General features: G+C 35.0%; 1 protein-coding gene across 2 annotated transcripts in view; it reads right to left on the bottom strand.

The window, feature by feature from the left end:
- Nucleotides 1–2905: 2905 nt before the first annotated feature.
- WASL (WASP like actin nucleation promoting factor) overlaps nt 2906–24185 on the bottom strand; it is a 69608-nt gene continuing 48328 nt past the window's right edge. The window contains exons 9-12 of one of the 2 annotated variants that reach the window (XM_074367144.1): nt 23704–23721; nt 19995–20515; nt 15082–15190; nt 2906–5540 (exon numbers count right to left, since the gene is read on the bottom strand). In XM_074367144.1, the coding sequence (XP_074223245.1) occupies nt 5479–5540; nt 15082–15190; nt 19995–20515; nt 23704–23721 (710 nt within the window). In that variant the 3' untranslated portion in view covers nt 2906–5478. The remainder of the gene's footprint in view (nt 5541–15081; nt 15191–19994; nt 20516–23703; nt 23722–24185) is intronic. The other variant, XM_074367146.1, reaches the window with a different exon arrangement.

Below are 24185 nucleotides of genomic sequence, written 5' to 3'. Positions count from 1 at the left end.
ACAAAAATCTGCTTACAGACACAAATTCTCCTTTTTCTGCCTCCTTAGACTCCCACTTTAAAAAAAGGAAAGGAAAGAGAAAAAAAGAGAAAATGAAAGGAAAAAAGAAAGTTTGTTTCTTTTTAGGCCCAGAAGCTGATTTGAAGGCAAGAAGTTACACCTACAGACAACTGTTACACTGAGACATTACGAACAGCTTTGTGGATTTGTTTCCCTACAGTTAAACTGAACATGATCATGCCTTTTCCTTTTCCTTAGTTTCTTCCAACACCATGAATGCTAACTGTACTTTTTATTTTCCTGCCTCTGGTGCAATAAAGATGAACAAAGTGTATGCAACCAAATCAGAATCTCCATCTCACTAATAAGAAAACCAGGAAGTTGGATTTAAAGTGTTCAGTTTGTCCTTGTGCTCCTTGGAAGAACTCCCGGTCTTTAAATTGACAGTACAGCTGGTTGACTGAAAATTATACATAAAGGTTAATACATTCTCAAAGTAATTTTCTGTCAGGCAGTTGATTGTAAGGGTTTACAAAATACTTACATTTGAATAAAGGCAATGCCCACTTACATCCATGAGAAACTAATCAAAGTAATTTGCATGTAGAATAAAAGGCTGAATTTCATTTCAACCCAGTACTAACTGACAGGAGTGTCCTGTGATGACTGAATGCTCGGACAACGTGGGATGACTGCCATCACTGAGCCAAAATACAATCACATGCTTCAGAGTCAGAGGTCGGTTCCTCAAAGCAAGCCAGCTTTCCCGGGCGGAGACAACAGGAACAAGAAGCTGCTGCCTTCTATCAACATCCAGATGACATGAGAAAGGGTGAAATTCGTAACCATAAATCTTTCAGAAACAAAGTAAATCTGCAATTTATCCACAACTTAAGAAACACAGAGAAAACAAGGATAAAACAGTATTATGGAAATAGATAAACAAGTTTCTACTGTATAGTACATGGAACTATATTCAAGTTTGTATTGATATAATGAAAAAGAATATGAAAAGGAATATATGTATGTATATGGATGACTGAAACATTATGCTGTACACCAGAAATTGATGCAACATTGTAAACTGATTATACTTCAATTGAAAAAAATTATTATGGTGTATGAAAAAGAGCAACTGACCTAATAGTCAGATCTACCTTCTAATATTAGCTCTAATGGTCATCAGGCAATGCCCCCTCACCCAGGAAATGAGACTGGGCTTGATATAAGTCAATGGTCTCCTACTGGCTTTCAGTTGTGAAATAAGTATTTTAGGTTTAAGAAGGGAGGGGATGTCTTATTTCACTGTTACATTTTAGTAAAGAGTTGTTTAAATAAGGTGATACCGATTTTTAAAGTCTTAGATTTTTAGGCCCTGATGAAAATTCTTACACGTCTAGCAATAACTAAGTCAAAACTGAATTTAGGTCAAGACATGCCAACCAATTCAAGACAGAAAATGTCAATATAAAACTTGGAACTTCAAGTTCCATAATGCAATTTGATACTAAAACTGGACTTCCTCTTAGAAAAAAATTTTAAAAAAAATCTTTACTAAGGTAAGTGTAAGAAATTTTTGTCGTTGTTAAAAAATTAAGGGAGTACTTCAAATTTACTAGAAATCTCCTAGGACACAAGTATCTGACTAAACTAAAAATTACCTATAAGATACTATTGTATATTACTCAAAATAATCATGTGTTATTCAAATCTTGATTTGTCAATCTTGACACGGGTACACATGACCAGTTTAGACTTACACTGGACTTGTGTAAAATTTAATACTGTATGTATCAATAGCTAGTATCATCACTGGTATATATTTAAAAAAAAATTTTTTTTAAGTTAAGGCTGATTTATCTAGATATAAAGCCCAAATTTTCAATGGGTTGAAAAGGCAGTCTTAGCATTAACTGCAAAGTTCGTTCCCCATCATATTCATAACAGCCTAGTTATACCTTTTTCCAGTGGCTTCACTAAAAGGCAAAGTTAAAAAAAAAAATCCATGAATAAAAGACCAGGAGATTATAGAGTATGCTGTGTTTTGGAGATGTGATGTGACAGTGTCGGTAAGTGTGCAAAATAAAATTTCTCAACTTTTCCATTAAGAATTTTCTATTGTACTATAAATAGGCCTTATCCCTATACTCGTCCTTTGAGAATTCCATTCCTAAAGCAGAGTAAGTTATTTCAGGAATTTCTTCATTGATTAAGTAAATATGTGACAAAAGCAATTCTGAGGCACTTACATTTTTTTTTAAGTATGGTTAATACATTCTTAAGCGTTCACATGTGTACAACAGAAACAAATTTTTAACAGGGCATATTATTCTTGAAATGTTTAAATTCGACTAAAGCTCTTAGAAGGCATTTTGCAGCATCCTACACACTGGATTCCATAACTCAGTTTAATCTTCAGACACCCACTTATGCCAGGGTCAATAGAACAAAAAATTCTGTTTATCAAAAACTGAGCTTCCTGTTTAAAAAGCACCATCTCTGACACCGTTTATTAACAGCTATTTCTGTTCCACATGAACTGCTGCCATGCTTGGCTTTGACTGAAACTACCAGTGAACTCCAGTTTCATTCTGATCTAGGAAACTGCAACATTTTTGGTGTGTGAGTTCCAGTTTGACCTTGCAATGTGAATGCTCCGTATACGCAGCAGTGACTCCCAGAAGGACAGCCGAGCAGCTGCCACGTTTCCCAGCAGAACAGAGTGTAACATTCTTCTGCTCATCATGTTTTTTCAACGGCACACTCCGACTCTCAGGGCAGGTGGTGAGCTGAAAACTCCGACCATTACCGTTCACTGCTGTGAACCTGTTTCTATACTCTACAGTTTAATATCTTTTTTTTACCCATATTAATCTCAACAATAAACAAATAAAAACCACACTACTTTATACTATTTGGGTCAAATTAATTTTATTATGCTTCATGATGAATTGCCACCAGTGCAACATCCTATTCACTATACATTTCAAAAAATTTTTCACATACTAAACAAAATTTCAGTTGATAAATGGAAATGAATGATTGAAAGTCTTTATGAATCTCATACATACAATATGTGGCTAGCTGAAATTGTCTATCACGTAGCATTTAGATATAAAAAGCCTCATGCTAGTTTGTTAAGTGCGAAGGCTACCAGACAACAATTTAGCTGGAGCATAGGTGGGAGGCTTCAGACAACACACATGTACAGTGCTGTCACAGTGCAAGGTGGTGGAGGGCTGAAACATGCAACCTGTACATCTCAAGTGGAGTCAGTCTTCATGCCTGGACTGAATTCCACAGCTGCTGTTTCAACCAATAGTAATTAGACTTTGTGCAACAACAACAAAAAGTCTTTTTTTTTTCTTTAAGAAAGAATAAACTGAATTATCATTGGCAAATATTATACTCATCTTACATGTTTCAACTTGTGTTTCTAATTTGAAGAACTGATATTCTCTGCTCAGAGCAGCTCCTGATAAATCTTTATCATACTAAAGTTAGCTCGAAAATCCTGAATTCCTTGCCCAAAAGTTAAGAGAGAGCTTAAATTGGCATTACTTTAAAGATATTTCTAAGAGATCAAAAAAGATTTATGTCTAAAAGAAAAAAAAAGGAAGATGTTTAATATTACTTAAAAGAGCTATAATGTTCTATTTACCATTTGCACAAATTCCTAATTTTATTGGTTAGTAGTTGTCCAGCCTCATCCACACCAGACCCACAGAGCTTCAAGCCACAATAAAAATGAGAGTAAGCAGAAAAAGGTTTCCAGCAGCAGAGGGCACTGTTTTTGCAAGAAGCAAAAAGTCTAGAATCTTTTCCATGTGCTTAAATTACTCCTGCAAGGAAGGTAACATTCTTTGAATAACTTAGAACTATTTTACTGTACCACTTACTGCTTTCAGCAACAGAACCTTTTAAATTATTTCTTATGATAACTAGATGCATGATCACTAGAGATAATGTGATAACTGGTTAAAATTCAAGCTACATCTTGCAGGTCCAGCCTGCAAAGATCATGCCAATACTAGATTTTGGTCGGTACAATTATAGAGAGCTTAATTTTTAGTTGGATATTGTGACTACAGTAATGAAATACACTTGGAACTACATTCTGCATATGACTCAATGTGAGAAAAATATGTGTCTGTATTTAAATCAGATCATTTTTCTACCTAAAATTTAAAGTAGGTAGGTATGATATAATGCTATAAATATGAATCAACCACCTTTAGGCAGACTAGTGTACTGTAGAGAGGCAAGGAAACCCTAATTTTAACACATCATTTAGCATACATAACAAATGTGCAGGTTGTAAAGTTTATTTTTTTTTTAAAAATCTGTCACTCAATTATGCGTTCCAAGAAATTTGACATTGGGACCACCAATTTTCTAAGAAAAATGTAACCCTTCACCTAACATTTGACAAAAACCTTGCAAAATTATCAAAATTAAAAAAAATAGCATAATAGAGTCAGCATTACAGTGCATATACCTTTGCCAACTAGGTAAGATTTCTATGGTTGGGCTCTCTGAATACCTCAGCAAATAACTGTAAAATAAAAATACTAATACCACATCATTTTTATAATGTTCTGATTGTATAGTATATTAACCAAATATTTAAGTAATCATAATGTACAGCCTCCTTTAGTTCATGTAGAATAAAATTATCCCTAAGATCCCCAAACTTCAACAACTTAGCTTTTGTTTCCTAATAATAACCAAAAATATTTTTTAAATTTCTGCCAAAAAGAGCCTGCCATATTTGCTATAGCATAAAAATAACCTCAGTCAAGTATAGGTACGCAAGGGCTCCTAATAATTCCAGCCTCCAAATAACACTTCTGTACCGTAAGAGGCAATATTGCTGTAAGAGGTGTGTTACTCTTTTTCGCAACTAGCATCACTGTAGTGATTTTATGTAGAACATATTGCTAAAATTTGAGAATTGCATCAGTGTAGTGATGTCTAGAAAACTGTGCAATGTATCAGCTTCAACACTCATGTAGCATGTGTTCAAAATGAAGGGGCTAAATAAACTAAGGTTTGCATCACTTAAAAAAGAATGTAGTGCTATACTAGATTTTAATAAGAAAATTTAGGTTCAGAAAAAGTAGGGTATGAAAATAGTGTTTTCCTTCTGGCATTATAACTAAATTACATTAAGGTTTTTGTCAGTCTCACATATAATATTTAAACTCCCTTGTTGATGGAATGAAAAATATTCACAAATTAAGTGAGCATCCTGGTGTAAACGTGCACACAGTAACAGGGAGTAGCTTTGCAGAGAATTATGACAAACCTTTACAGATTAAATGAGGTATTGCACAGATTAATAAAAAAAAGCAAAAAAGGCAACAAAAATATACAGCAAATTGGTAGAACATTTACATGATAATTTTACAGAATCCATAGACAGAAAGTAGTGTTTAGTATTTCACCTTAAAAATATATATATATATAATATATAGATCAGTCTTCCCATTCATCGTCATCCTCAAAATCTTCTTCATCATCTTCATCCTCATCTTCATCTGGAAGAAAATCATTAAGACAATTAGGGGGATTGCCAAGATGGTGGAGTAGAAGGATCCATAACTCATCCTCTCCCACAAATACACCAAGAATTACAACTATGGACTAATCAGTTTGCATGGGATACCCACTGAGCTTTGGCAGAGTATCTCTTGCTTCAGGAATACAAGATTTCTCACAAAAACAAGTAGGAGGAAAAAAAAAAAGGAAAAGGAAATTGGCGCAGGACCTGTGTCCTACAGGGAGGAGCAGCAAAGGTACCCTCACTCTGGGATGCCCCCTCTCCAGCTCGGAGGTCAGAGGGAACAGAGAGGGAGCTTCTGAGGTTCAGAGGAGAAAGCAGCAGCTGCTTGGCAGAAAGAACTGAGATACACCAGCACAGCGGGTCCCCATGACCCCTAGCCCGATGTGTGAGCTGGCAGGGGTGGACCAGGGCTGGCTGCTGGAGCTCTGTCTTTCATAGAAGAGCCAGGGGAGAGGACGGGGGCTGATCACACAGAGGCAGCTACAGGGGCCTGGAGTGCAGTACAGGCTGTGGCTGGGAGTGTGTGCAACATCCTGGGACCCCCATAAAAAAGCACCACAGCTGGCAGGTGTTCTCCAGAGAAGACAGGTAGGGCTCAGACTTAGCCATCTTCTTGGCTAGCTCCAGAGGGATACATTCACTGGCGCGTGGCTCCCAGGTGGAGGTGCGGCTGAAACCTGAATCCGTACCTAGGGGCCCCATAATTTCACAAGTAGGACTAGATTTGATTCTAGCCCCAGGCAGCAGTGGCAGACTTGCTCCACTGGCATCTTTGCAGATCCATGCCTCTAGGATGAACAAGCAGAGTTCCAGCACATGGCGGCATGGGTTTGGCATCGACAGCAGGTCTGCGTGCTGTGCACAGATGGGGCTGCGGGCTGTGCTGGCTCTGTGAACGGCAGACCGATGCGTGACCGCACGTGCACGCTGGCAGGTCCCAGTGCCTGACATTGGTAGATCTGCACCGGCTCTACTGGTGCAGAACCTGGGGACACTAGAGCGGGTGGCCGACATTCCCGTGGCTGAGGCAGGTATAAGGGCGGTGTCAACAAGCATATGTTGTAAGCCTGCATAACAAGTGATAGACAACACCACAGAGGGCACTATCCAGTGGACATCTCCTGAGGAGGACTACTTGGTGGCTCCTCTTTTAGCTGAAGTGCTCCAACCTGCATACCACACACAACAGCTCAGAAATGGGTCTGGAAGCCTCTATTCCAACAACGGGAGAACAGATCCGACCCCTGTCAAGACTGTGACAACCACAGAATAAAAAGGAGGCACCGCTCAATAACGAGGGCAGGCTCTAATCACCACAATACCGACCACATCCGCAATCAAAGGGATAACAGCCAACACACATGGAAGAAAGACGTGGCAACCATCCATACTAAAAATAGCGTCCTGACAAAATTATGAGACGCTCACAGTCTACACAGGAACATTCCCACTTCAAAACAAACAAACAAACAGGCAAACAAAAATACAGCCCTTCAAGACCACCGTATATAACTGATACCCATAAATCCATAGAGTCAGAAAAATATAAATGAGATGAAGCAGAGGAATCACTCTCAGTTAAAAGAACAAGAGAAGTACCCTGCAAGAATGAATAATAAAATAGACCTCAACACTCTACCAGATCATGACTTCAAAGAGGGGGTGATAAAAGCACTTAAGGAAATAAGAGAGACCATGAACAGAAATGCAAAATATTATAAAAAGGAAATAGAAACTATAAAGAGGAGCCAATGAAAATCAGAAAATTCAATTGCTGAGGTAAAAGCCAAGCTAAAGGCAGTCAAAAACAGACTAGACAATGCAGAGGAAAGAACAAGTGACTTACAAGACAAGATAACAGAAATCACCCAATCAGAACAGCAGACAGAAGATGAAAACTAATGAAAGCAATATAAGGGACCTACAGGTTAACATAAAGCATTCCAATCTATGCATATTAGAGGTCCCAGAAGGAGAAGAAAGAGAAAAGGGGATTGAAAAGATATTTGAAGAAATCATGATTGAAAATTTCCCAAACCCAGAGAAGGAAACAGATATCCAAGTACAGGAAGCACAGAGGGTCCCAAACAAGAAGAACTCAAACAGACCTACACCAAGACATATTATAAATAAGATGGCCAAAGTTAAAGATAAAGAAAGGATTCTAAAGGCAGCAAGAGAAAAACAAAGAGTTAATTACAAGGGAACCCTCATAAGGCTTTCAGCTGATTTCTCTATCCACACACTGCTGGCCAAAAGGGAGTGGCAAGATATATTTAAAGTCCTGAATGAGAAAAAGCTGCAACCTAGAATACTCTATCCAGCAAGGCTTTCCTTTAGAATAGGAAAGACAAAGAATTTCACAGACAGCAAAAACTAAAATAATTCAGCAATATGAAACCTATCCTAAAAGAAATACTGAAAAGTCTACCCTAAATAGAAAAGAAGTAGGAAGCTATAGAAAAGAGAAAATCATAATTGGAAACGTGAAAACTACAATGAGATGCAATAGAATAAACATGAAGATATAAAAGAGAACATCAAAATCATAAAAGGCGAGAAAGGGGAGCAAGAAAATGCAGATTTTCTTTTCTTCATAGGATGTGTTTGAGCCTATATGACTACCAGCCTAAAGCAAACAGATATAGTAATGCGGTAACATATTTGAAAAACCAGGTAACCACAAATAAAAAACATACAATGGTCACAAAAACCAAAAAGAAATGACACTAATACAAAAGAAAATTATCAAACTACAAAAAAGAAAGAAAGAAAGAAAGAAAGAAAGAAAGAAAGAAAGAAAGAAAGAAAGAAAGAAAGAAAGAAAGAAAGGAAGGAAGGAAGGAAGGAAGGAAGGAAGGAAGGAAGGAAGGAAGGAAGGAAGAAAGAAAGAAAGAAAGAAAGAAAGAAAGAAAGAAAGAAAGAAAGAAAGAAAGAAAGAAAGAAGAAATACCAAATCAACTTGAAAACAAAGTTCAAAATGGCAATAAATGAGCATCTATCAATAATTATTGTTAATGTCTATGGACTAAATGCTCCAATCAAAAGATGCAGAGTGACAGGACTGGATAATAAAACAAGAGCCTACAATATGCTACCGACAAGAGACCCACTTTAGGGTGAAGGACACACATAGATAGAAAGTGAAAGGAGGGGAAAAGGATATTTCATGCAAATGGAAAGTACAAGAAAGCAGGAGTAGCAATACTCGTAGCAGAAAAAACAGACTTTAAAATAGAGGTCATAAAGAACATTATATAATGATCAAAGGAGCAACACAAGAAGTGGATATTACACTCGTTAACACATATGCACACAATATAAAAGCACCTAAATATATAAAACAAATACTAACAGACATAAAGGGAGAAATTGATGGGAACACAATAAGAGCAGGAGACTAACACCCCATTAACATCATTGGGCAGATCTTCCAGACAGGAAATCAATAAGGCAATGGAGATACTAAATGACACAATAGAACAGTTGATATTTTTAGGACATTACATCCCCCCGAAAACAGAATATACATTCTTTTCAAGTGTGCACAGAACATTTCTCTAGGATAGACCACATACTTGGACACAAAAGAAGCCACAACAAATTTAAGAGGACAGAAATTATTTCAAGCATCTTTTCTGACCATAATGCCATGAAACTAGAAGTCAACCACATAAAAACAAATGAGAAAAAAAAGACTGCATGGAGACTAAACAACATGCTACTAAAAAAAAACCAAAGGGTCAACAATAAAATCAAAGAAGAAATTAAAAAATACCTCAAGGCAAGTGACAATGAAAACAAAACAACCTAAAATCTATGGGATACAGCAAAAGCAGTCCTAGGAGGGAAGTTCACAGTGATATAGGCCTTCCTCAAAAAACAAGAGCAATCCCAAATAAACAACCTAAGCTACCACCTAAAACAATTACAAAAAGAACAAACAAAACCTGAAGTTAGCAGGAAAAAATAAATAATGAAGATCAGGGAGGAAATAAATAAAACAGAGATACAAAAACAGAAAAAAAGTCAAACCATCAAACCATGAGCTGATTTTTTGGAAGAGGAAACAAAATTGACATATCTCTAGCCTGGCTCTCCAAGAAGAAAAGAGAGGGGATACAAGTAAGTAAAATAAGAAAGGAGAATGGAGAAATTACAACCAACACCACAGAAATACAAAAAAATCATAAGAAAATACTATGAACAACTATATGGCAACAAATTGGACAACCTAGATGAAATGGACAAGTTTCTAGAAACATACAGTCCACCAAAACTGAATCAGGAAGAAACAGATCATTTAAACAGACCGATCACTATAAGTTAAATAGAACCAGCAATGAAAAACCTCCCTGCAAACAAAAGTCCAGGACCAGATGGCTTCACTGGGGAACTCAACCAAACATACAAGAAAGATCTCATACTGATCCTTCTCAAACTCTTCCAAAAGATTGAAGGGGAGGGAATACTCCCAAACTCATCCTATGAAGCCACCATCACCCTGATACCAAAACAAAGACCTATCAAAAGAGAAAATTATGCCAATACAGTTGATGAACATACATGTAAAAATCCTCAACAATTAGCAAACAGAATCCAACAGCAGATAAAAAAGATCATACACTATGACCAATTTGGATTCATTACAGGGACACAAGGATGGTTCAATATACGCAAATCAATCAGCGTGACACACCACATCAACAACAACAACAAAGGATAAAAATGATCATCTCTGTAGATGCAGAAAAAGCATTTGATACAATTCAAAATTCATTTATGATAAAAATTCTTACCAAAATGGGTATAGAAGGAATATATTTCAACAAAATAAAAGCTATTTATGACAAACCCACAACCAGCATAATACTCAACAACGAAAAGTTGAAAGCCTCCCCACTAAAATCTGGAACAAGACAAAGATGCCCACTCTCACCACTTCTATTCCACAAAGTATAATGATTATAAATCAATAAAAAAACGTTAAAAACAAACAAACAACAACAAAAAAACCCCAAAGTATTGGAAGTTCTAGCCACAGCAATCAGGCAAGAAAAAGAAATAAAAGGGTCTAGATTGGAAGAGAAGAAGTAACACTGTCATTATATGAGGATGACATGATACTGTGTATAGAAAACCCTAAAGGCTCCACACAAAAACTACTGGAGCTGATAAAAAAAATTCAGCAAGGTAGCAGGATACAAGATTTACATACAGAAATCAGTTGCATTTCTCTACACTAACAATGAAATATCAGAAAAAGAAAGTAAAGAAACAATCTCTTTTAAAATAATATCAAAAAAAAAAAAAAAAACCCAAAACATTTAGGAATAAATCTGACCAAGGAGGTGAAAGACTTATATACAGAGAAGTACAAAACATTGATTAAGGAAATTAAAGATGACTTAAAGAAATGGAAAGACATCCCATACCCTTGGATTGGAAGAATTATTATTGTTAAAGTGGCCATACTACCGAAAGCAATCTACAGGTTTAATGAGATCCCTATCAAGTTACCTGTGACATTTTTCACAGAACTAGAACAAAAAATTCTAAAATTTACATGGACTCACAAAAGACCCAGAATTGCGAAAGTAATACTGAAGAAAAAGAATGGAAGTGAGGAATAATCCTCCCAGACTTCAGACAATACTATGGAGCCACAGTAATCAAAACAGTGTGGTACTGGCACAAAAACAGACATATGGAACAATGGAACAGAATAGAGAGCCCAGAAATAAACCCACAAACTTATGGCCAATTAATCTTCAGCAAAGGAGGCAAGAATATTCAATGGAGAAAAGACAGTCTCTTCAGCAAATGGTATTGGAAAAACTGTATAGCAGCATGTAAATCAATGAAGTTAGAACACTCCCTCATACCTCACACAAAAATAAACTCAAAATGGCTTAAAGACTTAAATATAAGGCAAGACACTATAAACCTCCTAGAAGAAAACATAGGCAAAAACATCTTTTCACATAAATCTTAGCAATGTTCTCCTAGGGCAATCTGCTCAGGCAATAGAAATAAAAGCAAAAATAAACAAATGGAACCCAATTAAACATAAGCTTTTGCACAGCAAAGGAAATTATAAGCAAAACAAAATGACAACCTACAGAATAGGAGAAAATATTTACAAATGATGCAATTGACAAAGGTTTAACTTGCAGAATATATAAAGAGCTCATACAACTTAATAACAAAAAAACAAACAACCCAATCAAAAAATGGGCAGAAGACCTAAACAAGCAATTCTCCAATGAAGACATAAAATGGCCAATAGGCACATGAAAAAATGCTCAATATCGCTTATTATCAGAGAAATGCAAATCGAAACTACAGTGAGGTACCACCTCACACCACTCAGAATGGCCATCATTCAAAAGTCCACAAACGATAAATGCTGGAGAGGGTGTGGAGAAAAGAGAACCCTCCTACACTGCTTGTGGGAATGCAGTTTGGTGCAGCCATTACGGAAAACAGTATGGAGATTCCTCCAAAAAAATAAAAATAGATTTACCATATGATCCAGCAATCCTACTCCTGGGCATATAGCCAAAGGGAACTCTAATTGGAAAAGATATATGCACCCCAATGTTCACAGCAGCACTATTTACAATAGACAAGGCATGGAAACAACCTAAACATCCATCGATAGATGACTGGATAAAGAAGCTGTGGTATATTTATACAATGGAATACGACTCAGCTATAAAAAATAATAAACTAATTCCATATGCAGCAACATGGATAGACCTGGAGATCATCATTCTGAGTGAAGTAAGCCAGAAAGAGAAAGAAAAATACCATATGATATCATCCAAATGTGAAATCTAAAAGAGAAAGACACTAATGAACTTATCTACAAAACAGAAACAGATTCACAGACATAGTAAACAATCTTACGATTACCAGAGAGAAAAGGGGGTAGGAAGGGATAAATTGGGAGTTCAAGATTTGCAAATATTAACTAGTATATATAAAATAGATAAACAACAAGTTTCTTTTGTATATCACAAGGTACTATACAAAAAGAAACAATATGTATATACATATGTATGACTGAAACATTATGCTGTACACCAGAAACTGACACACTGTAAACGGACTATACTTTAATTTAAAAAAAGACAAACAATTAAAACAGATAAATAAAATGATATTACATAGTTTTAAGATAATTTCTCCAATGATTCAACTTCTGAAACTGAAGCCATTTGATTCCTGGAGGAATCTAGTTACTAAAATGGTTTAAAATGACTCTAATGAACTCCATCTAAAGAGTGTGACAGTGAGCTGAAGATGAGAACAGGACTCAGAAGACTTGGGTTCTAGTCTTTTAGTATCTAGGTAACCAGTTTCAACCTGTGTTTCTTTATGTGTAAAATCACATTTGAGTTGGTCTCTGAATTTCACACTCACAGACTGCAAATCCAACAAAGGCTCCTTCAGTGACTGTCCTTAAAGAAAAGTTGTATAAAGTATAACTGACATACTGTTCAGCTACCAATCCCAGTTACAGACAGGTGGGAACTGCATCAGTACTAAGCCGTAAAGGGAACAGAGTAGGCAGTCCCCACACCTGATCTCTTTTTCTATCCTCCTATTCTCTTTTGAACCCACTGACATTGCTCTTTCCTGTCACCAAGGATCTATTGTTTCTAAAGCTGAAGCTCAATTCCCCTTTCTCATTTTCATGGCCCCTCACACCCATCCGACCCAAATGATCACTCCATCCTTTGTCAAACACTTCTTCATCTGACTTCTAAGATCCCACACTCTCCAGCTCTCCAAACTCATTAGACCTCTTCTCCATTTATACCCACTGCTTGGATGATCTCATCCAGTTCCATAACTTTAAATATCATGTTTATCTTAATGACATGCAAATTTATATTAATAGTTCAGATCTCTCCCCTGAATTTCACACTCATAACCAAATGCTTACTCAACACTAACTTTCGAATTTTTAATAAGTAACTCAAATTTAATATGTATAGAACCAAATTCCTAATCTTTCAACTTGCTCCTCTTAAATCTTTCCCCCTGTTAATGAAAATTTCACTCTTTTTAGTTGTTTAGGTCAAAAATCTCAGTCATCCATCAATTCTTTTTTCCCAAACCTCATATTCAATCCATCAGCAAACATAATGATCTCCACATTCAAAGTGTAACTAGTATCTAACCACTTCTCACTGGTGCTACCAACCTGATTCAAACCTCCATCATCTCTAGCTTGGATCACTGCCACTCCTCTGCTAAGAACCTTCTAGTGGCTTCCCATCACTTTCATGGCCTCCAAAGCCTTACTACTGGCCACCTACTATCTTCCATAATACATTTCTTATTCCTCTTTTCCTTCCTCCCTTGCTTCAGCCCTACTGACCATGGCATTGTTCCTCAACCTCAGGGACTTTGTACTTGCTGTTTTTTTGTTTTTTTAACTGAAGTGCAGTCAATTATAATGTGTCAATCTCCGGTGTACAGCACAATGTCCCAATCACGCACAACTACTGTTCTTTACACCTAAACACACACACTTTGCTATCGACAGGGTTAACTCCCTGAATTCCTCAAATGACACCTTGGGTAGGCCTCATCGTCCTATTTCAAAATGAACTTCCCTCTCACAGCCTGTAAGCCCTTATATCTCCTTTTCTGCTTAATTGTTGTCCTCAGTACACATCACCATTTAATATATATTTTTCTAATTTGTTTTATTTAGTGTCTCTCTCTTTCTCACTAGAATGCACACTCCATAAAGGCAGGAACTTTTATTGTTATTTTATTTTTATTCCACAATAAATATCTGTGGACTGAATTAGCCTATTCTATTTTTGTAATACAGTATGGGAATAAAATTGTCTATTTAAGGAAAACAAGTGTTGCTAAAGGACCTTAAATATCCACATCCTTACAGAAAAACAAAGAGAAGGAATATTCTTCTTCTTATTATTATTATAATAAAACCAATATTCATTATTATGTTGGTGTGCATATCTTTAATAACCTCAAGTAGGTACTTATTCAAATAAACCTCTTAGGAAATAATAAAAAACAGGAAACAAAAAACTTTCAGATTCTTCAGTAAACCCCAGAAACAGTATAAATTTCCTTATTTCTCAGCCCCAACTCTTGTGAATCAGGGAAATCTAAATTTCTTATGTCACAAGAATGTCAGGGGAATGAGATCAAGGAATCTCAAGTCTTGTTTAGAGGTTGTTTGCCAGGCATTCTATCAGTATGTCTGGTTTAGGAAACAAAATTGCCATTTTTCCAAAGTTGTTCTTCCAATTTATGGTTATGACAATGGTGTCTAGACATCCATTAAGCTTCAAACAGACTAGTTACAGTGACTGCAACTTTTTAAAATATGTTCTAGAATCCACACCAACAAATTATTGAATAGTAGGAGAAAATCTAGCAAAGACTGAGTCATAAAATAAAAAGAGAAACAGAACTTCAAATATTAAAATTTATTAACTATACACACACACATGCAAACATACCTGAAGAATGAATGGCTTTGCTCCGTTTCTGCATCACTTCCATTAATGCACCCACAATTCCTGAAGTGGGTGCAGGTGTCGGTGGTGTAGACTCTTGGCCATCAGACACCTTGAAAAGAAAAGTAAGCAAAATTTAGTAATACATCCTTAGCAAAAAATCTTTGTCTCCAGGAAATCTTACCTTATTTTAAAAGAAAAGAAAACCAAACCAGGAAAAGCAAACAAATAAGCCCAGTATAGGATTAACTAAGTAATAAAGAAGAATAAAACTGCTGCCTTGAAAGAATCATTCAAGGCATATTTCCCTTTCTTAATGTATAAGCCATCAACACATTTCCAAACTTAGAGTAACAACCAAACCTTTTCCTAAGAAATACTTGCTCTTGCAGCTGGGCTTCTTCTGCTTATTCTAGTACACAAAGCCTTAGCTGATGAGAAACTCTAAAATGACTATCAAGGGGCACCATTTTATAAAACTAAGGTAATACTTTGATTCCCATAGTTGTTAGATGAGAAGCACATTTTAAGATATCTAAGAGCAACTGAAGACACTTATGTTCTCCTAGAAAAACTCAGCTTTACTAATAAGTTTTATAATTGTATATATTATATTGAATATAAAGTTATAATATATAACATACATTATAATTCAAAATGAATCTTCCTTCTTATAGCATGTAACTTCTCTCTGAGGAGACCAGATGGGTAGCTTTCAAAATGTACCCACCTCACAAGGCAACCAACAATCCCTAAAGTACTTTATCTAATATGAACTACATTTGTGGGAAAAAAAAACAGAAGTTCTCAGTAATATCTAATTTCTATACAAAATCATCCCTGATTCCAACACTCATTAAAAACAGAGAATACAGTAAGTTTTTAGAGATTCAGGAAAAAAAAAATACAACTTAGAAAATACTGCTTTATGTGCACTTTGAATAAAATGAGCAGTCATTTATACAAAATACTCATTTTGTTAATTTTGTCCCTGGACTTGCATCACTTATGTAAAGGTATAATACTGGTATAATTAAAAATAAAACAGCACAGCTGTACTAAATGATCACATACACAGCTGACTCTTGAACAACATAAGTTTGGACTGTGTGGGTCCACTTATATGCAATTTTTTTTCAATAAACGCATGGGAAAAATTTTAAAAGATCTGCTACAATTTGAAAAAACTTGTAGATAAACCATGTTGCCTAGAAATGTCGAAAAAATTAAGAAAAACTTTAGTATGGCATGAATGCATAAAACATATGTAAATACAGGTCTATTTTATCACTTGCTACCATAAAATATATATAAATAAATATGAATAAATCTATTATAAAAACTTAGAATTTATCAAAACTTATGCACACACAGACCGTACATCCATACAAGGCACTATTCACTGTTGAGAGAAGTGTAAACAAATGAAAAGGTGCAGTATTAAATCATAACTGCATGAGATTAACTGTTGCATGTACCGGACTACTGTAATAACTTCGTAGCCACTTTCTGTGACAATTTCAGTGAGCTCAGATGTTGTGAATATCCAATAACTATATGGCAAGGACTGTATGAAATGCTTTCGTGTCATTCTCATCACTGCCTAAGTATTCCTCACGTAGAACACTGTGCTCAAGACTTGCATTGAAGTGGATAGCCTATCCTTACATAGGCATAAGGTGAGGGCATGCTTAAGATAAAATTAATAATGTGTTAATTTTATTACTGTTTTATAATTTTGCCTTCAAAGAATTACATTAACATATAGTCTGCTCCCTATTTAATAACTGGAGAAATTGTGTATCTGCCTATCATCACATGTAAGAGGTTTCTGAAAAAATGTTAACAATGTTTCTAATACAGTATTATGAATATGACTGTAATACTATATGCCATAAAAATTTTATAACAATTTATTCATTAGTATATAGGCTAGCTACCATGAAGCAATCATATAAATAACACTAGGCTACCATAAAGCAATCATATGACTGCTTCTTCATTATCCATGTATGAATCGTTATACCTGTAAATAAATATAAATTTTTCATATTCTTTTCACTTTTGATGTCGTGTTAATAATATATATGACATCTACAGTGTTTTGTATTATATAAGACAATACTGACATAGGCACCAATAGACGATCCATCTTGAAAACAGATGACATAAACTTACCGAATTGATAAATATAGTTCAACACTGCATTTTCTCTTCTTTATGATTTTCTTAATAACATTTTCTTTTCTCTAGCTTACTTTGTTGTAAGAATACAGTGTATAATACATACAACATACAAAATAAGTGTTAATTAACTGTTTATGTTATTGGTAAGACTTCCAGTCAACCGTAGGCTATTAGTTAAGTTTTGGAGGAGTCAAAAGTTATGTACAGATTTGATTGCTTGGAGGGTTAACACCCCTAATCTCCATGATGTCCAGTGGCCAATTGTATGCATTTGAAATTCTAAAGTAATTTTTCTTTGAAAAATGATTTACTAGGACAAACTTTTCATTTTGGTCTTTACAACTCCTCTCCTATACTTGTCTTTCTAGACTTAAAGATCTTTTCCTTTTAAGAATAGACTCATTCATTAATATTTAGATTTTTGAAAGAGATTGTATATCAATTATTACTGGTACAGAGGTGCCACAAATGAAAAAGACAAATAGTTTGAGTTTGAATTTCAGCAAGAGGCTCTGAAAGAAGTGTAACCACAGCCAGAGGAATCATCTGGACCCCCTTGAAGTGCTCTGATGACAAACAGGAGGGCGCTGCAGGAGTACAGCATGGTCATGAGCACGTTCTGGGAAGCACTCACTTGGACATAGTGTTATCTGAGGTGCTATGAACACGGAATTTAAAACATATGCAAGTGAATACTTATATACTTCCTGTCAGCTCTTTAAAGTAAATCTGTGGTTTGTTTAGTTGTATTCACCACTAAGTAAACTGATGATTTATATGGACTATTTAAAGGAACAAAGCTAGAGACATTTCAGCCACAGAATGGTTATTTTTAAAAAATGAAATAAAATTACGGACTGAGATCACATGTACAACATACCAATAATTCACTGATTATACCCTCTAAGATAACACCCTGAATGCAATCAAAAGAAAGTGATTATTTAAGATAAAAATGCCCACATTTAGAATGGAAAACATTTTTCTCTCTCAAAGAAATTTAGCGATAAATTTAGAGATGAGGAGAATGAATGAGAAATTTAACTCACCAACTTTTTAAATTAAGAAAAGAGGATACAACTTAATTCATTAAAAATAGCACCTTACTATAATTACTAAATGAGAGAAAGAAACAAAAGTTGACTGTGGAGATGAGAGGAAATAGTAAAGAGAAGCAAAAAGGAAAGTTAGGAGTGGGAGATACAGAAATGAGAGCGACACAGCAACTAGCAGACTTTAAGGTAAAAGCTGAAAATAAAGGAGCCCATTAAAATCTAAGATCCACCTGGGCTGTGGTCACTTTGACACTAATTCTCCCCACTAACAACTACTCAAAGTTCTTCAACTGCTCCTGAGAAACCTTTAGTCTAAACTAAATGGGAAGAGGGAGCAAAGATAATTGTTCATAGGCTGATCTAAGTATCATCCTAAATACATACTAAGAGAAGATCTAGATAAATTCCAGAAGTTTCTTAAATCTGTGCACTAACGTTTAAATGTTTTCAGTTAGTTGTGTTCCCTATCCATCATTCCCTTCTGAGGCAAAGCTTCTGAGATTTAGAAAGTTACCATAATTCCCTACATTGCAAAACAATTTTCAATTAAATTCTCCTTCTTTCAGCTCCATTTACTAAGTAGAAAAATTTACCATCTGTTAACCTGTCTGAAGCCCTGTAGAGCAAATGTTCCTCCTGGAACTGAAAAACTGCCTATAAAGACCAAGAGGATGGAAGGCAGGTTAGGCTCTAGGTCAGGGGTCAGCAAACTACTGCTTATGGGCCAGATCTAGCTTGTCCCTTGTTTTTGAATAACTTTTTAAAGGCTAGAAATGATTTTCACATTTTTAAATGGTTGAAATAAAATAAAGAGAATATTTGTGATACGTGCAAACTGTATGAAACTCAAATTTCAGTGTCCATAAATAAAGCTTTATAGAGCACAATCATGCCCACTCATGTATGTACTGTCTGTGGCTCATTTCACAGTACATTTGTCTATGGCTGCTGCTCTTGTGGTACAAGAGCAGAACTGAGTAGTTTTGTAACAGAGACCATATGGCCAGAAAACCTAAAATGTTTACTATCTGGTCCTTAAAGAAAAAAGTTTGTGAATCTCTACTTTAGAAGATTAAATGGTCACCTCATCCAATTCAGAGAATTCAGAATTATCTCCCAGCACTATAGAAATTCTAATCACAACTCTTTCAATTTTCTGTGGAGTTTGATTCTCTACTAATCTAAATTTCAGAACACAGAAGCTTTAAAATATGGTTTAGTTTTCATAAAGTTAATGGTTTGAATTTATAAAAGTGATTATAATGGGTTTCAACAGGGCTATTTTCACTTCTATGTAGTTTAATAAAGACTTCTCCTTAAATTAAATTTTATTTAAAAGTCTAGAACAACGAACTGCAAACATAGTGCAGTAATCCATTTATATAAAGTTCCATAATAGGCAAACTAAATCTATGGTGACAGAGATCAGATCCTTTTTGGGAGTAGAGAGGCATGAGGGAAATTTCTGGGGCGCTTTTTTGATATAGAAGTATGGGTTACACAGGTTAAGTATAAATTTCTGCATTTTATGGTATGTACAAGTATCAGAAAATTTATAGGGTTAAAAAAACAAATACCAAGAGAAAAAGTTAAAAAAAAAACTTCTCAAAGACGTCTTAAAATTACTTTAAAATTCCATTATGACAGGTAGTCTAAACTGAAGAGATTACTTACAGATTTCAGCTGAATACCCTGTCGTATCTGGTCTAAAAGTGCATCCCTTCCAGAGCAGGACACTGGTCGACTGTTCTGTTCCACTTTCTTTAGCTGAGTACCCTCTCTAATTTGATCTAAAAATGCTGCTTTGTTTCCAGCAGGAGTTGGAACTTGATGGTCACCATCAGAAGGGAGGCCAGGCGGAGGTGGTGGCCCCGGTGGAGGTGGAGGTGGAGGCGGTGGGGGTGGTACCACTGACCCAGCCACTGCCACAGGTGGAGGTGGTGGTGGAGGCCCTGAAGGTGCTGAAGAGGGAAGGGCTGGAGGTGGAGGAGGGTACATCCTATTTGGTGGTGGTGGAGGGACTCCTACACCTGGCCTGGACGGAGGCGGTGGTGGCGGTGCAGCTGAGGGAGCTCTGGAAGGTGGTGGAGGAGGAGCCCCTCTTCCCCTGGCAGGAGGGGGAGGAGGGCCCGAACTATGTGGAGGAGGTGGGGGAGGAGGCGGGCCTCCCCTTGATGGTGGTGGAGGTGGTGGTGCTGAAATAAAAACAGAAAAAAAGAAAGCATGCATTTTTCCCCCACAAACATTATATCAAAAAAAGCAACTTACTTCAACATATATTTAAAAAAAAAAAATAGAAAAAAAAAAGGCCTCACCTTTGTATTTTATTTTACAAAGATACCTCAGTACAGATGGTATCTAACAATTCTATTTGGGAATACTCAGCCTAAAGATCACCTTCCTGGTCCTTTTTAAAAAAATACTAGCTAAAACAGTATAAATAGTTTACAGGAATCTGCACTACTTTTCAAGGTAAGGCAATAAACACATTATTCTATAATAATAATAAAAACATAACAATGAAATTAAACATTTTGGTCAATAAGCATCATTTTACATTTTAATAAAAATTAATGGATACCTTCTCTCTTTAAAGAATCAAGTATATTTAGTTGTTTAATAAAATTAATTTACATTCAAGAATTAAATAGCTAATATAGTACAATCTCATTAGAATTTATTCAAGTTAATTTGAGCTCAACCCAAATATACTTTTCCTTTTAAAATGTAAAATTTTGTTACCTAACTAACATTTGTAATTTACAATGTCCTATATTTTCTGTATGTATAGTGTATAATATACAATATATATTATATACTAAGTATATAATATACTGGTATATATAATACAATATATAGTGTATATATTGTACTGTATTAATAAAAGACCATCAGCAATTCTAGTGCTGGTATTAAGGGAGGCTGGTTGCTCAGCTGAAATGTTCAACTACTTATTCAGGAGACATTAACAAATTAACTGAGACTTTCTAAACACTGTAAAATTAAACTAAGGTTATTAAAAAAATACTAACATTATTCTGGTAGTAGTAATATACACATTCTTATTCTACTTAAGTGAAAATGTAAGATAAAATAGAGAAATTCAAATATAAATTTATTATATTTCTAGAGACATGATTTTACCAAGAGGATATACAAATTCACATAATGAACTTCAGTATTTCTCCATTCATTTAAAGAGCAAATAGAAAAATTCCTATTTTTAGGAATAAAGAAATTCTAAAATCCATAACAGCTATTTGTATTTACTGATATGAACTGTAATATATTATTGATAGATATTTCTACTATCTATAAAAATACAAATACAAATACTTACTTTACTTTGAAATAACAATAGGCTTAGATGCTCAATAATGCAACAATACCAGAGAGGAAAAAAAAAAAACCCCACTTCAAAAGAAATCAAATAGTATCTTCTGATTTCATTTGGAATAATTATGGAAAATATGCTACAAAAATATGCTATCAAATACAGTCATAAACATTTGATAAGATATGCAGAAAGGCCAATACTCACAAGGATATTATTTCCTGGCATACAAATGTTTAAAAATAATATATAACTGCAAACAGGAGAGTCCCCTCCTTGGATGCAGGCCATCACTGAGGGAAGGTCCTGTGATTTACACTCAAGGCATACTGGAGGTCTGGGCGTTACAACTAAGGTTCACCCAATTTTCTCACCAGATGCAAAGTGAGGACACTATAATTTGTTAAAAGCAAAGTCCTTTTCTAACATATTTTGTAATAGGGTAAAACCAAGAGGATATGGCATATGTAAATTATGAATACTCCCTGAATAAGATAGTACATCAAATTCTTCAAGCAGATACAAATATTTCATTTTAATCAGTTTAAGGTTTACATTCCAAAGAGCAATGATATTTGTCTGGACTGGCATTTTTATGATTTAGTTGTCTGTTAATCGAGAGGAAAAGGACCCCTACCGTATTCTACCACAAAATGCATTAGTCAATCATTTACTGTAGTTTTACTGAGGACTCTGGAACCATAATCTTTTCTATGTACAATGATGCATCTTTTCATTAGAGAGAATTAAAAGTTCTTTTGAACTTGCAGTAAGTATAGTTATTGGGATAATTTGGGATTCAGCTAATACCCATTCAAAGAGACATTAAATCATTGCTCAGGGAAAGGGAAAGCCGTAACTTAGAGTGAATAAATTACCAGCTGCATCCAGTTTGGGTACAGCACAAGTTCAGCACTTTTATCATCTGAAAAATGACTGGAAACATCTCTATATTTTCATGAGGAAAACATCTATTGCCAACTTTCTATTTTTATAGTCCATATTACGCCTACATGAAAAAGAAAGTATGAAAAAGACATGCCATATCCCAAGGTAAAATGTGAAAGAATTAAAACAGGAGAAGAGAGGAGAAATGGCACGATGTTAGGTGTACATGCACAAAAATGTCTGCTGAGCAGACACCACACACCACTATAAGAATGTCTGATGGCCTTAGATTTTCAAAACTCTAGGAGTCACCACAAACACCAGAGTAAGAATGACAAAATATTTTAGATATTTTATAAAGAAATAAAGTAAAAAGCAAGACAAAAGTTATAACAAATAAAACTGTTCTTACAATCAAAGCTCAGTTAGAAAGCAAGAAAGACAGGCTTACAGAAAAAACCTTGTCTTGATGGTACACTATAAAGAAAAGCTGATATATTTAAAAATAACTAAGTATTATTTCAGGTAAAAATCAATATTAAGAATAATTGGTAGAAAACTCTAGATATTTGATATTTAAGGGAATTATAAAATAATATAACTAATAATTAAAAGAAATGTAGTATTATAGGATTCAGGAAACACTGGAGAACTGCTCCCATGCATTTTCATCAGATTAAGCAAACCAGACAAATGTTATTGCACACAAATTTAAATTGACGGGAATACTGACAACTCTCTGAGTAGTCATTTATAAAACTGCTTGTTTATTTATGTTCAGTCCTCCCACTGCCCCAAATTAGTGTAAAAATATAAGTATATTTTATATAGGTCATTCAAATAATGCCAAGTGTGAAAAGCAATCACTAAAAATAATTATAAGTAGTAAAAAAACAGTGGTTCTGTAAGATGCGTTTTTAAAAATCTACAGAATTTTAAAAATTATCTAAATTATAGATGAAATATGAGCTCTGACACATATAGAAATAAATTTTCTTTTTTACTTTAGCATCTATATGCCCAAAACATTAGTTTGAATAGAGGGCATAAAACCTTAATGGATGTTAGATTTGGAGGCAGGATTAATGAGCTCTAGCTTCTGTGAAAATAAACACATGCATAATTCAGAACACTGGGTCAAATAACAACCCACATACATACCACTCCATTGTGGTGGACCTACAGAGCAGAGTATTATATATTAATGGACTTCAAACAATTGCAAAGACACACACATAAAAAGATATGCTGGAAATCACTACCTCTTATAAACCTGATGATATGACTTTACAAAGTAAGTTTCAAGAGATTTGATTCAGGTTTTACAAAATGTATTTTCAAGACAAATTCATAAATTCCTCCCGCCTCCTTTTCATACTTCTGAACACATTATACACTCTGTCTAGAAAAATTTCCATAATAAATCATTAGTTTGTATTTTTATTTTTCTTCTAAAAAAATTTATCTTCTATAAAATCATTCTTGGGTGTCTAAAAGGTTTCATATTGGGAGTTAGATTCTTGAGTATAAGAATCTTGAGTATAAAGTTTCCAAAGCATGTTTTTTTTTTTTATTGCCTGTGTATTTTTTGTTTGTTTTAGGTAATTTAACTGAGGAGAGACCTTGCCTAATTTGACGTTTTA

Source organism: Camelus bactrianus, chromosome 7, assembly GCF_048773025.1.
Source record: "Camelus bactrianus isolate YW-2024 breed Bactrian camel chromosome 7, ASM4877302v1, whole genome shotgun sequence".
In the NCBI taxonomy this organism is placed as follows: domain Eukaryota; kingdom Metazoa; phylum Chordata; class Mammalia; order Artiodactyla; family Camelidae; genus Camelus; species Camelus bactrianus.
This window is presented reverse-complemented; position numbering and strand designations above follow the sequence as displayed.